We start from the raw sequence: 13,882 nt of genomic DNA on the forward strand, positions 1-13,882 counted from the left end.
TCTTTCGGATGAGACGAAAAACCGAGGTCCCTTCGTGTACACTACATTGGGGTGTGCACGTTAAAGATCCCACGATTGACAAAAGGGTCTTTCCTGGCAAAATTGTATAGGCATAGATAAAAATGTCCACCAAAATACCCGTGTGACTTAGAATAATAGGCCGTGAAAAGTAGGATATGCGCCGAAATGGCTGCGATCTGCTGGCCGATGTGAATGCGTGATGTATTGTGTAAAAAAAATTCCATCTCACACGGCATAAATAAATCCCTGCGCCTTGAATATGTGCGCGATATAAATTACGTAAACATTTTTTAAAAAAAATCCCTGCGCTTAGAACTGTACCCACGGAATACGCGCGATATAAGCCTCATATTGATTGATTGATTGAGACGTCATTCGTTAGACCTCAATTCAGCCACCTGCACTTATGGAAGAATGACCTAGGTCTTTTACGTGCCATTGTGGTGACACGGGGGTGGGACATGGCTTCTGTCAACCATATAATTACTCTTGCTCTATGACATACTAATCTGTTATAACTGTTTGTCCTGTTGCAGTACCAGACTCCAGAGTTCACTTGATACCTGCACCTTACTGCTCACTGTGTGTGTTGGGGGTCCTCCAGTTTTCCATGAACACTTTGTTGTTCACACCTGACATCACCTCTGCTCACAGTAAGTTTTGACTTTTACTCAACTGTGTTCTCCAGTAATGTTTTTTGTTTTTTTTGCATTACGTGTTCAACTTTTTTTTTTCTCCTCTGCTGCGTGTTTTCTTCTTGTTTGTTTGTTAATTAGAGTTGTACTACTGTCAGCCTGTGCCGTGTACGTGTCAGTTATTGAGTTACGTGAGTGTAGCGTCTTTATTAGGCACAAAAAAAAAATAGGTCTGTTTACGGTAACATAGGCCAAAAAAATAGGGTTGGTAGGTAGGGATTTTTTTTTTTTCACAAAAAAACATATTTTTACGTTATTTTGCCAAAAAAAACAAGATTTTTTTTTCTCTCCCAAATGCCCAAAAAAAGTCTAGGGTCGCGCGAAAAAAATAGGGTCGGTCGGGTTACCGTAAACAGACTATTTTTTTGGGGGGGGGGCCTTATTTGCTGTAATCAACTGATACATGCTCTGTCTAATTACACAGACATCTGATACATGCGCTAGAGACTTGGACACGTAAATTATTTGTTTCGTAATAACTTTAGGACATTTTTGTCCATGTTTGACTGGAGTTAGTCACTCAGAGATGCCACAAGTCCTGTTTTCATTCTGATACACCCTGCATAGTATTTAATATTTGAGAGTAAAGACTTAAGTGTACAGTTGTCTCGGCTTTGTAGAATTCATATTTATGTTTCTTTGTGATGGGATGATTGGGGTGTGACTGAAAAGGCTTGAATTCCAGTGTGCACTATCAATGCGCATTTAAATTTTCACAACAGCAATGTACATGTTCTATAGGAGACGGTGGGCCAACCTGTTTTACATTTAGTCAAGTTTTGACTAAATGTTTTAACATAGAGGGGGAATCGAGACAAGGGTCGTGGTGTATGTGTGTGTGTCTGTCTGTGTGTGTGTGTGTAGAGCGATTCAGACCAAACTACTGGACCGATCTTTATGAAATTTTACATGAGAGTTCCTGGGAATGATATCCCCGGACGTTTTTTTCTTTTTTTCGATAAATACCTTTGATGACGTCATATCCGGCTTTTTGTAAAAGTTGAGGCCGCACTGTCACACCCTCATTTTTTAATCAAATTGATTGAAATTTTGGCCAAGCAATCTTCGACGAAGGCCGGACTTCGATATTGCATTTCAGCTTGGTGGCTTAAAAATTAATTAATGACTTTGGTCATTAAAAATCTGAAAATTGTAAAAAAAAATAATTATAAAACGATATAAATTTACTTTCATCTTATTCTTCATCATTTTCTGATTCCAAAAACATATAGATATGTTATGTTTGGATTAAAAACAAGCTCTGAAAATTAAAAATATAAAAATTATGATCAAAATTAAATTTTCGAAATCAATTTAAAAACACATTCATCTTATTCCTTGTCGGTTCCTGATTCCAAAAACATATAGATATGATATGTTTGGATTAAAAACACGCTCAGAAAGTTAAAACGAAGAGAGGTACAGAAAAGCGTGCTATCCTTCTCAGCGCAACTACTACCCCGCTCTTCTTGTCAATTTCACTGCCTTTGCCAAGAGCGGTGGACTGACGATGCTACGAGTATACGGTCTTGCTGAAAAATTGCATTGCGTTCAGTTTCATTCTGTGAGTTTGACAGCTTGACTAAATGTTGTATTTTCGCCTTACGCGACTTGTTTCTTTTTGACATTTAGTCAAGTTTTGACTAAATGTTTTGTGTGTGTGTGTGTAGAGCGATTTAGAGAAAACTACTAGACCGATCTTCATGAAATTTTACATGGGAGTTCCTGGGTATGATATCCCCAGACGTTTTTTTCATTTTTTTGATAAATAGCTTTGCTGACGTCATATCCGGCTTTTCGTGAAAGTTGAGGCAGCACTGTCATGCTCTCATTTTTAAACCAAATTGGTTGACATTTTTGTCAAGTAATCTTTTACGACGCCCGGACTTTGGTATTGCATTTCAGCTTGGAGGCTTACAAATTAATTAATGAGTTTGCTCATTAAAGTTGTCATTAAAATCGATTTTTCGCAAACAGATTTAAAATTGATTGCATCGTATTCTTCATCATATTCTGAATCTAAAAATATATACATATGTCATGTTTACTCTTAAAATGTGATCACAATTAACGAAAATAGATTAATTAGTCTTACGATTAAAATTTAAGAAATCGATCCAAAAATGATTTCATCTTATTCTGTATCGTTTCCTGATTCCAAAAACATATAGATATGATAGGTTGTATTCAAAACAAGCTCAGAAAGTTAACACAAATACAGAAAAGCGCACTTTCCTGCTTAGCACAATACGCTACCGCGCTATTCTGGCGTGTGCATATCACTGCGTTTTGCACGTGGGAGGTGAGCGATTTCCTTCTAGCGGGGATTGACGAAGCTGTACTGTCTTGGTGAAAAATATACAGTTCGACAGCTTGACTAAATGTAGTAATTTTGCCTTACGCGACTTGTTTTTTTCTTTTTCAGTAAGTCATAAAAGTAATGCCTTTTTTTTGTACCGGACACATGTTATACATGTGAGACGCATAACGACACGACACATGTTATGTGTTTGCAAACATTATATTTTTGTGGTGTATTTGTTTGCCATTTTTGTTTGCTAATGGCGCAGTCACACCAAGACAACGCAATACTGAAAATGAATCAAAAATGGAAAATAATGATCAGTGCGTCGTTGTGTGACCGCAGTTTTGTAGAAGCACATTTTTGTGCATGCTCAAAAAATCCCAACGCACACAGCGAATGACAACGAATGCGTAGTGTTGGTCTAGGGCGCTCGACGAACGAGTAACGCATATTGACGCACACCCAGCGAACGACAACGCACTGGCAAAAATTGCAATTTTTTGCGATATTTTCCGTGCGCTGGCCGTGCGTCATCTTGGTGTGACTCCGCCATAAGAACAAAGAATCAGAAATAATGTTATATAGCAACACAGCTGGGGTTGCTAAATTTGTCGTTTTGTTTGTGGTGATTGCATTGTGGATCTCAGAAGTGGATGTAGTGTCATGCATTTTGTGCCTCGATCAAAAGAGTTGTGTTTTTTCATATAATTACATAATCACTAACATTTTCATGAGAATAGCTAAATGCATGGGTGAAACTAGCCCGTCAATTGACTAAAATCCGTCAATCTGAAAATAAGTCTGACGGATTAGAACGTGAAAGGTGGCTCTAGAGTCAGTCACCTAGCAAAACGTCCTGGCATGAGATTCAAACCCTACAGTACATTTATTACTGTTCAAGTTCCCACTGACATTTGAAGGGTGCCGGGTTAGCAGCAGTGCCCAGTGGTGTGCTGTAACTGCTAGTAAGAAGCTGGTGGGACAAGACTGATTAGCATGCCGGTCGTGTTGTTCTGTAGACAGGCATGTGGGTAAGGGGAGAGGGGGTGGCCAAGTCATTAGCAGTGGCCAATTAGGTTGAGTGGCGGTCAGGTTGCGGCTTCTACAGACTCTTTGTGACCCTCCACCACGGAATGAGTCGCATGTCATCTTAGGGGGGGGGGGGGGGGTGTCGAAATTCGGTTAGACATTTTCAACGAAGGGAGCGAGATTTGTCTGTATGACTGGCATTTTCTCCAATGGCTGATTTTGGTGGATGAACATTTTCCTGGAGAGTGTAATTGCTCTTACCATGGTCTTCATTATGCATTCCTTTGAACTGCATGTACTCCTATATATATATATGCATAATGCTCAATGCAGACACGGTTCGGTGGGCAGATTGTGGCAATGCAGTACATTTAGAATTAGCCGCATGTTGTCATTGCCAGCTGTTACCCTTATCGATAACTGCTGTGAGTTCTAGTTTATGTTGTCACATGCTAATGTCGGCAATATCAATTTCTAATCAAGAAATGTTTGCCACTCAGTTGTTTCAAGAAAGAAGAAAAACGCAGACATGGGAGGTTGACTCGTTGGCATAGTCATGAAATGCAGGATGTTCTAAGTTTTATGTCGTTCATGTTGTGCAAGACACCAGTGGGCGCAGAGGAATAATAAACACAGGCTAGAAAATCTGCTCCCGAAATCCTGGCATCTGTACCACACGCGCCTGATAATGCCCAATTCCACACGTCACAGGGCCCGAGCAGCCCGCGCTGGCAGCAGGAGGAGGATGGGGGGGGGGGGGGGGGGGGGTGCTGGCTCTGATCAAAAACGGGGGAATTAGTTGCCTGGTAACCGGACCGAGGCATGGGTAGACATGGAAACGGCCAATAGATAAATGGCAGCAGTCTCTCTAAAGAGTGCTTTCTGAGTCTCTCTCTTCCTTCCCGCGAAACTTTTACTGGCTTTCTCCGACTGGGTTTGGCGTTGGACTTGGAAGTTAGAAGGTGTTTTGTGGAAGAAAGGCGATCGAGGCAATGAGGATTGGAGTTTCTGTGGCCTATTAGACTGTCGTTTTGGGGGTTGTAGTGTATCCTCGTTGTTCTCATCATGAGTGGTGAGTTTTTCACGTCATCCTTTGTGCATGTGTGTTTTGTCGGACTTCTGAAATATTAAAGAAGGGCACTGTTGGGATTTTGTTGGGATTCTGGGATGTTCTTTTTGTCATCATTATTACCCTCACTAGTACTGTATTTTCATGTAGCTAAGCTGTGGGTGTCTTGTTTTGATTATGACAAAGGCCACAAGTGTAGCAGGTGCATTAAATGACTTCTTTACACTAATTTGATTGTATCCATGGTTTGCCTTGCTTGCGTCTTCTCCCCAAGCGGCTGCATCTTTGCGAGCTAAGTCTTTTTTTTGTTTAATTAATATTTGTTTGTCTGTGCACTTTAAAAAACGCTGGGTCGAAATATCTGTGACTGTAAGGTATTACCTTTCTTGTTTTTTTGATTCTATATCCACGGACGTTTTCAAATCCAATGTGTGAAGCATTATGAGCTTATAGTGTTGGCAGTTTATTTCATAATGTTTATTGATTCATTATTGATATTTTGGCGGGGATGTAACTCAGTGCGCTGGATTTGGCGGGGATGTAACTCAGCGCGCTGGATTTGTATCCAGTTGGCCGCTGTCAGCGTGAGTTCGTCCCCACGTTCGGCGAGAGATTTATTTCTAGAGTCAACTTTGTGTGCAGACTCTCCTCGGTGTCCGAACACCCCCCCCGTGTGTACACGCAAGCACAAGACCAAGTGCGCACAAAAAAAGATCCTGTAATCCATGTCAGAGTTCGGTGGGTTATAGAAACACGAAAATACCCAGCATGCTTCCTCCGAAAGCGGCGTATGGCTGCCTAAATGGCGGGGTAAAAGCCGTGGGAGTTTCAGCCCATGACCGAACATACAAACAAACAATTATTGATATTTTAATTTACACAACATGCATGTTCTTTTAATAGCTTCGCATTCGTAGGGTTTGCGACAAAATTGCGGAACTGAGGCATTACATCAATTTTTGTTTATCAAGAAAAAAACAAATTTCTAGGGATTACGTCCAAACAATCTTGTATTCTCATGTCTGTAGGGTTGCTTGGGGACATGGATATGAGGCATTAAGACTTGTTTTTCCAACAAGCAACATGGGATTACTTGTATGACTCAGGACATGGTTGTTCAGAGTTTGCATTACTGTTCGAGCAGTGCCTTTTTTTCCTTCTCAGCTTGCCTTTTTTTCTGATTCAACGAGTGTTGTGACACTTTATGAGGATAATTATTTGCATGGTTTTGACAATCAGTAGTGTTTGACAAGTTAACGTTACCTCTTAAGTTTTGGGCTCGTATCGTGTCGTCTGCGACCACCGATCAATAACATGCTAATGTTACTGTTTGTGTGAAGATTAGCACAGGCCAATGTTTCCTCTTCAGTAAGAAAATGCCAGTCGTTTTGCAAAAGTTTTTTTTTTTAAGTAAGGGGGGGGGGGGGGTAGAGAGAGACAAGGAGACAATAAAACAAGTCTCCACGTACACAGGCTGTCGCGTCCTGTGTGCGTGCCGCGTGCTTTCACGTTTCCATGGGAACGGACTATAAGCCAGTGTTGCAAACTGATGGCGTGGGGTCGAACCCGGAGAAAAGCGCAGGAGAGGAGACCGTCCCACGGGACCCAGAGCTTTTCTCCCTCACGCTGTCATTTGCAACAGGTGGTCCTCTGATTGTTGTAACCCTGCCATTGACATACATGCATGGGGAGGGTTTACAGGGAGGCGACCCTGCCTCGCTCTCTCTTCACGGCCAATCAATTCTTCACGCGAGATTAAAATACCTCTCTCGTCGTCTAAACGCATCTTTTATTCGCGTGGTGGGTTGCGGCTTGCTGCTCATGAATATATCGAAGTTGCCGTTGGTGAGCTGAATATATGTCGAAGTTGCGGTGAGCGAGCTGAGACAATCATCGATGTGATGATTGGCAGTCTGGCCTCAAAGATGCATTCTTTTCATGTACATGTAATCCTATCAACCGTCTTGTTATGCTTATATTATACGAGAATTTATATCGCGCACATATCTCACCTCAAGGCGCACAGTACGAAATATGAGAGCCTTGAAATGCAGCCGCTCGGCGCAGAAGGGACAGCACTCTATATTTCGGGGGAAGCATGCTGGCCGGGTATTTTCGTGTTTCTATTACCCACCGAACTCTGACATGGATTACAAGATCTTTTCCGTGCGCACTTGGTCTTGTGCTTGCGTGTACACACGACGGGGACCGGGATTCGAACACACGACCTTCCGATAAGGAGGCCGACGTCTTGCCACTGCGCCCGTCAGTCATACTCATAGATTCGTGGGTCAGGCTTTTTGCTTGAAGTAAGAGCATCCTTCCACTGGACACATACCCACACTGCTTTCTTAAGCAAAGGTACTTTTTTTGTTCAGTTTATATTGAAATGTCGACAGTCAGTGTCAGTCAGCAAAATCAATTTTACGTAGCCTTCACGTGATAAAAAGTCCCTGACAAGCTGATATCTGGTCTGTTCATGTGTTTTGTTGAGTACTGAAAAAGAACTGGAGACAAAGGGTGAATCGGGGGATCGATCACACATGGACGTAAACGGGAATGGCGATGTTATGAGTACTAAATCACATTCGTGTATTGTAACCTTTCCATCATCTCCTGGAATTATGTAGGCGCACACGTAATAATAAAAGGTGGTTTTTTTAAGTCTCAGATATTGCTGTGCTGGCCTTCGGCTACTTTCCATCGAATTTGAGGGGGGAGGGGGGTACCCCTTTTTTCATGATCCGTCCCTCGTCCTGTTCACTTGCCATAGCGAATTATTGCAGGATTAAAGGATTTGGTTCACTCTGAGCAGGGGAATTGAAGGTAACTGGGGAACCTCAAAGCAAGGAAGCTAATGCCAAGGATAATTATATTGTCTCATTGTCAGACTGCTAAGTTGTGACTGTGAGAACACCTTAACCGATGCAAAATTATCATCTCGGCGGTTTTGCCCTCACTTTCATCACTTTGTTTCAATACTCAAAATTCGAATTCACTGGCGGCTCTGCATTCATATAAACCATCAGCTAAAGCATGGGTCACAGAAACTCCTTATTTATTTATGATTATTATTGTTTTATTTCAAGAAATATCCGGTTCTACGTTCTTGTAGATTTCGGATGTTCCAGGAATTGTTCAGGCCTCAATACAGTATTCATAGAATTGCCGGGATACGTCAATGGAAGCTTGAGCGCTTTGTCATAATGCTTCTCTTTTTTCCTGGCACACTTTTTTCTGTCTAGTTTGAAAGGAAACTATTGAGGCATTGGAGACCTTGGATACATGTCCAAATATTGATAAGAATACTGCGTCCTCTGTCTTGGTGACCGGTTCTATTTTGGGCATCTGGCCTTTCCCCTGAGAATAATACCTTGTATGGATGTTTTCCTCGTGGTCGGTTTGCTGCTAACCCACATTCCTTGTCCTCTTGACATCTAGCCCTGTCCCGCGAGCATCAGTTCAAATCAAAGCTTTCTTAATTGCCATGGTCTGTTGGTTTTGTTGATTTCCCCAATGGAATCGGGTAAAAAATAATAAATAAAAAAAGCTAACAAGGAACGGAGGGCTGTCGATAGTTCTAATCACTCCAACACTTGCAAGGCAGCTTTTTGTCTTGCGGTTTGCGGACCATGACGCTCCCATTGATTTCACCAAGTTCTGCTATTGAATGTTGTTCGTGTTTTGAGACTTTAACGAGGTTTATGTGTTGCTTTAGGTTTTTCTTAAATGTCACAATTTTTGTGTAAAGCATGATACAATGTTGTTACGCACGCAACGAAGCTTGCTATGGATTAGTTGTCTCAGGAGAGTGATACTTTTCAGTTGATTGAGCCTTGATACCTTTTAGTTGATTGAACATATAATATTCATAATTTGTGATAGTTATTGGCGAGTTCCTAATTTTCTACCAAACCGCAATGGCGGCCACTTCAGACACCAGTGGCTAGTGTTAAATGCTGAAACAGTGGCAGCATCGTTTCAACTCTTATTCAACAAGAAATTCCTAGGAGGTAGGAAAAACACCCCCGTCAAAGGGAAATAACCTTCTCAGTTGGTGGCAGTGACTGAGTGAGAATGGTTATTTCCCTTTGACCATGAAGATGTCCCTGTATAAGTCCTTGTATAATTTTAATCCACCAATAACTCCCTAACCGTGTGTTTGACTGGTCCCAATTTTTGTAAGGACCGTCTCAGGAATGTATAGAACCTGTTCACCAAGTTTGGTGACGATCAGTCCGTTCATTCTTGAGATCTATATGCGAACAGAAACACACAAACAAACACCCAAACAAACACATCGAGCGAAACCTATACACACCCCTATACCGGGGGTGTAACAACGCATCATTTGCATTCCAAGGTTGATGCAGGACTACGTTTGCGCTTTGACAAAATGAAATGAAAGGAATAATAGGCGGACAGCTTTTGTTTGTTTCTTATCCCGTGCACTCAGTAACCACCCTTACACGGATGCAGTAAGCTATAAAAGGAGAGGATGAAAGAAAATGAAAATCTGCATTGCCATCAGCGCGACGACAGACTCGGGCCTGTTTGGAATTTTCCACAGGGAATACGTTGGGAATTTGATCAGAAAGTATCGAAGTGAGAAACATAAAAATGTTCGCTAAAAGGCTCGACCGGGTCTATATTGCATGGTAAATCGAAGGACCTTTTTGTCTCCATCCCTTTCAGCCGTTGGAGTGTCCATTATGACACTCTGCGTTAAAACTAGACAGTCGTCGTCGCTGTTTGAGATGAAGCCATTTGTAGACATTAAGTGCGTTTTATTTTATGTTGGGGGGGGGGGGGGGGGGGCCTGGGTGGCGTGCATCGCGATGATATTGTAGGGCCTATGGGGGATACGGGGCTTAAAAACACTTGATTGCGCCCCGCCGTTGTCTCTCCTGCAAAATCCATGGGAACAAACAAAGCTCATTCATTATTGACGATGAGAGAATGCTGCTACTTAAGCAGTCGCCTGCATTGATTGGGAGAGGTGATTGTGGGGAGGCCGAATTTACATTTGTCCTCGTAGGACGAGCAGAGACAGTTTTTTCTCACCTGCCTCCTCCCTCTCCTCTGCCCCCCTCCCCCATTTTCTTCTTTCACTTCAATCTCTTCCTCCTCTTTCGTCCACACCACATTACTCTGGTTCTCGTGGGACGAGCAGAGACAGGTTTATTTCTTTTTTCACCTGCCTCATCTGCCCCTCCACCCCCTCCACAGTTTCTTCTTCCACTACAATCTCCTCCCTCGTGCACCCCACATAGACAGAATGTAGCATCCTTGTCGCCAGGACGACGTGGGGTGTTTGATGCGGTCTACTGCAGGCCATGCGTGGTCCCGTGGCCGGGATGGGTGGCTAAGCGTGGAGACACACGAGGCGAGACAGAGACAGGCAGGGCCCGTTGAGAGCATCACGTGCCACGCTCACCATACACATGTGGCCTGACTAATCATGGGGACACTGTCATCAGCTTTTGTAGGTCTGCAATTAGTGATCGAACAAACTTTTGTTTGGCTGAAGCAGTGAAGGCGACTAGTGATCGAACAAACTTTTGTTTGACTGAAGACGAACTATTGTGTAAACTTTACTTAGTCATGGTATGAATCCAGCTTGTAGGTCAGGGCTTCGTGATCGTTGTTTTCCAAAAGGAAAAACTTACTGAGTATATTTGACTTAGTCATTGTGTGACACCGGCTTCTTGGTCTGGAATTACCGGTCAAACAAACTTTGTGTGGACTTGGTGATAAAACTAACGTTGTCTGGAATTCGTGGCCAAACAAGATTTGTCTGCAATCGATGGTCACGCAAATATTGTCAAGAACACGTGATCGAACAAAGTACGCATCGCCGAGGACAACGTATGTTGTGCATTTGACTGGTCATGGTGAATCCAGCGTTCATGTGTGGAATCAGTGGTCGACCTTATTGTTTGGTGGAGGGCAACTTATTGACTTATCATGGTGTAACACCAGCTTCTACTTCAGGGATTAAATAAAAGGTAGTGAAACAAACAAAAACACAAAGACAATAGAACAACAACTTTGATTGCTTCATGACAACTTATTCAGTGCATTTGAGTAGTTATGGTGACACCAACCTATCTAGGGAAATAGTTGATAAATAGTTTTCTAGAAAACATTTCTTCGTCGAGAACGTGTTCAGTGCACTTTGGTCATCACTATTTGGTTGTTGCAATGGCGACAATGGATGTTTACGATGGCGTGTTTGTTTCTTCACAGGTAGGTATTTTCAGCATTTGTTTGACAAGGTTGTGTTTGATATTGTGTTTGTTTTGTTTTTTATGGGGGGGGGGGGGGATGACTGCTGACATGCAGATTTTGCTATAAGGCCTTAAAAAAAAAATAGGTGTGGTTACGGTAACCCGACCTACCCTATTTTTAGGGGCCGACCCTATAACTTTTTATTACATTTGTCAAAAACAAAACAAAAAACGAGTGCAGAAAACGCAATGAAAGCAAAAGCGCTCGAGTCACACAAGTAGGTTTAATTTGTACAGTACACACAAAAAAAGTGATTGCCTACCTTCCTACCCTATTTTTTTGGCTATGTTACCGTAACCACACCTATTTTTTTTTGGCCTAATAGTTTTTGTGGCGAAGATGTGTTTGGTGAGATATCAACTGAGCGGAAGACAGCTTGTCCTAGATGAAGTTGGCCTGGAACGGATGGCTGTTGCTTATTGTGACCACGTAGCAGGAACCTTATACAAGTATTTTATTCGTACTGACATGTTCGGTATATGAATTAATATATATGAGATCCTCCCCAAAACGTTTTTCCTTTTCCTCTTTCCTGTCTTTTTGTGCTTGCTTGTCATTCTTTAAGCGAACAGAAAGACGAGGGTCAACTATGCTAATAACATTGTTGTCCCCTTAGAACTGGAAAACATTGCCCTTTCCCTTGGAAATGGCTGGTGCCCTAGAAGAGACGGCAAAACAATTGTAATACGCTCCGATGAGCGATTGCATGACAAAACGCCAAACCCGAGATTAACACTGTTTTTCCTTGTCCTCTTTCCTGTCTTTTTGGCTTGCGAGCCATTCATTTATTACCGGCGTGATGCTCAATATTGGCACCGCTATCACGTCGCCTGTGCGATATGAGTTTTCATCCCGCCGATTTTTCCGGCTGATGTGTCTGCATCGATTTTGAGAAATAGTCCTCCCGACTCTCGCCTGCGTGGCGCTTGTTTCGCCTGTCGTATTATTTTAACGTCTTTGTTTAACACTGGCCTGTCAAGCGGTGTCAGGACGTGAGCGAGTACGGATATGCTGGGAGATAAGCCGCAATAGATCGATGCTCCCGTTGCGCTGTCCAATTTTGTTGTGCTGTGTTCCCGTCCGTCTCCTCCCCATTTCATTTCCCTATCTCACGATCTCTCTGCTGGGCCGTGTCTGACCGCCCTTCCGTCCGTTCCGCGTCTGCGCCTCTCTCTCGCTCTCTCTCTCTCTCTCTCTCTCTCTCTCTCTCTCTCTCGTACACGCACAGCCACACTTTTATACAGAAAAGGGTGGGTGGGTATTATTTTGAGCTGGACTTATCGTACCTCCCCCCCCCCCCCCCCCCGAATAAAATTCTATCGCCACCATCATTCCTGACAGCTTCCTCTTTCTCTCTCTTTCTCTCTCTTTCTCTCTCTCACACACGCACTCTCTCTCTCTCTCTCTCTCTCTCTCTCTCTCACACGCACAGACACGCTTTTATACAGAAGGGGGGGGGGTATTATTTTGGTCAAGAGCTGGACTAATGTATAGGACAGAATAAGATTCTATCGCCACCATCATTCCTGACAGCTTCTCTCTCTCTCTCTCTCTCTCTCTCTCTCTCTCTCTCTCTCTCCCCCCCCCCCCCTCCTCCCTGGCACATTGCCCCGTTTCGGTCATTTCTCCGCACTACGACTAATTCTAATATTTCCAAGAGGACAGAAAAAGATTCTATCGCCAGCATGATTCCTGACAGCCTCTCTCTCTCTCTCTCTCTCTCTCTCTCTCTCTCTCTCTCTCTCTCTCTCTCTCTCTCTCTCTCTCTCTCTCTCTCTCTCTTTCTCTTTCTCTCCCCCCCCGGGTGCATTTGAATTTCACGCATTTGAAAAATGTTTTCGTCTTCCCGCATTTAATTTTCCCGCATTTGGTGGTTTGAATTTCACGCATGTGAGCTTTTGAAATTCACGCATGTGAGCTTTTGAAAATCACGCATGTAGTGTATGCGTTGGGGTGTGTGTATATGAGATAGAGTTGCTCGTGACCGATGATGAGTCTCAATTCACCTTGAAATGAGTTGAAACATTTATGTTTTCTATTAGATGAGATGGTAAATTCTTCAAGAGGTGAATGAAGAATCGTTCTGACACATGTCTTCAATTCTTTCACATACTCAAGCAATTTTTTACAGTAAAACAAATATACACATGTACCTCTTCACACACTCACACACACACACACACACACACACACACACACACACACACACACATACATATACACACACACACACATGCACACACATCAAGGAGAGGAAAAATAATTCAAATAATCACAGTTTAATTGTAAATCAGAATAAAATACATACATGTAAGAATATGACGTATAAACTCCCACGGCTGAGAATTGCCGGATTTCCCCTGTTGGTTGTTGTTATCATGATGCTCGTCTCTTGCTGTGCCATGGCGAAATGAGCCGTGTAGTTGAACTGACTTGTGATTTGTGATTTGTGAGTTGTGAGCGAACCGTCGT

The 13,882-nt window shown here is 42.7% G+C and overlaps 1 protein-coding gene across 2 annotated transcripts in view; it reads left to right on the forward strand.

Moving 5' to 3' along the window:
* LOC138951702 (serine-rich adhesin for platelets-like) overlaps positions 1-13,882 on the forward strand; it is a 58,392-nt gene that overhangs the window by 1,824 nt on the left and 42,686 nt on the right. For both annotated transcript variants that reach the window (XM_070323262.1, XM_070323263.1), the window contains exon 2: positions 558-674. In XM_070323262.1, coding sequence (XP_070179363.1) covers positions 632-674 — 43 coding nt within the window. In that variant the 5' untranslated portion in view covers positions 558-631. The remainder of the gene's footprint in view (positions 1-557; positions 675-13,882) is intronic.

Source organism: Littorina saxatilis, linkage group LG17 (genome assembly GCF_037325665.1).
Source record: "Littorina saxatilis isolate snail1 linkage group LG17, US_GU_Lsax_2.0, whole genome shotgun sequence".
Lineage (NCBI taxonomy): Eukaryota > Metazoa > Mollusca > Gastropoda > Littorinimorpha > Littorinidae > Littorina > Littorina saxatilis.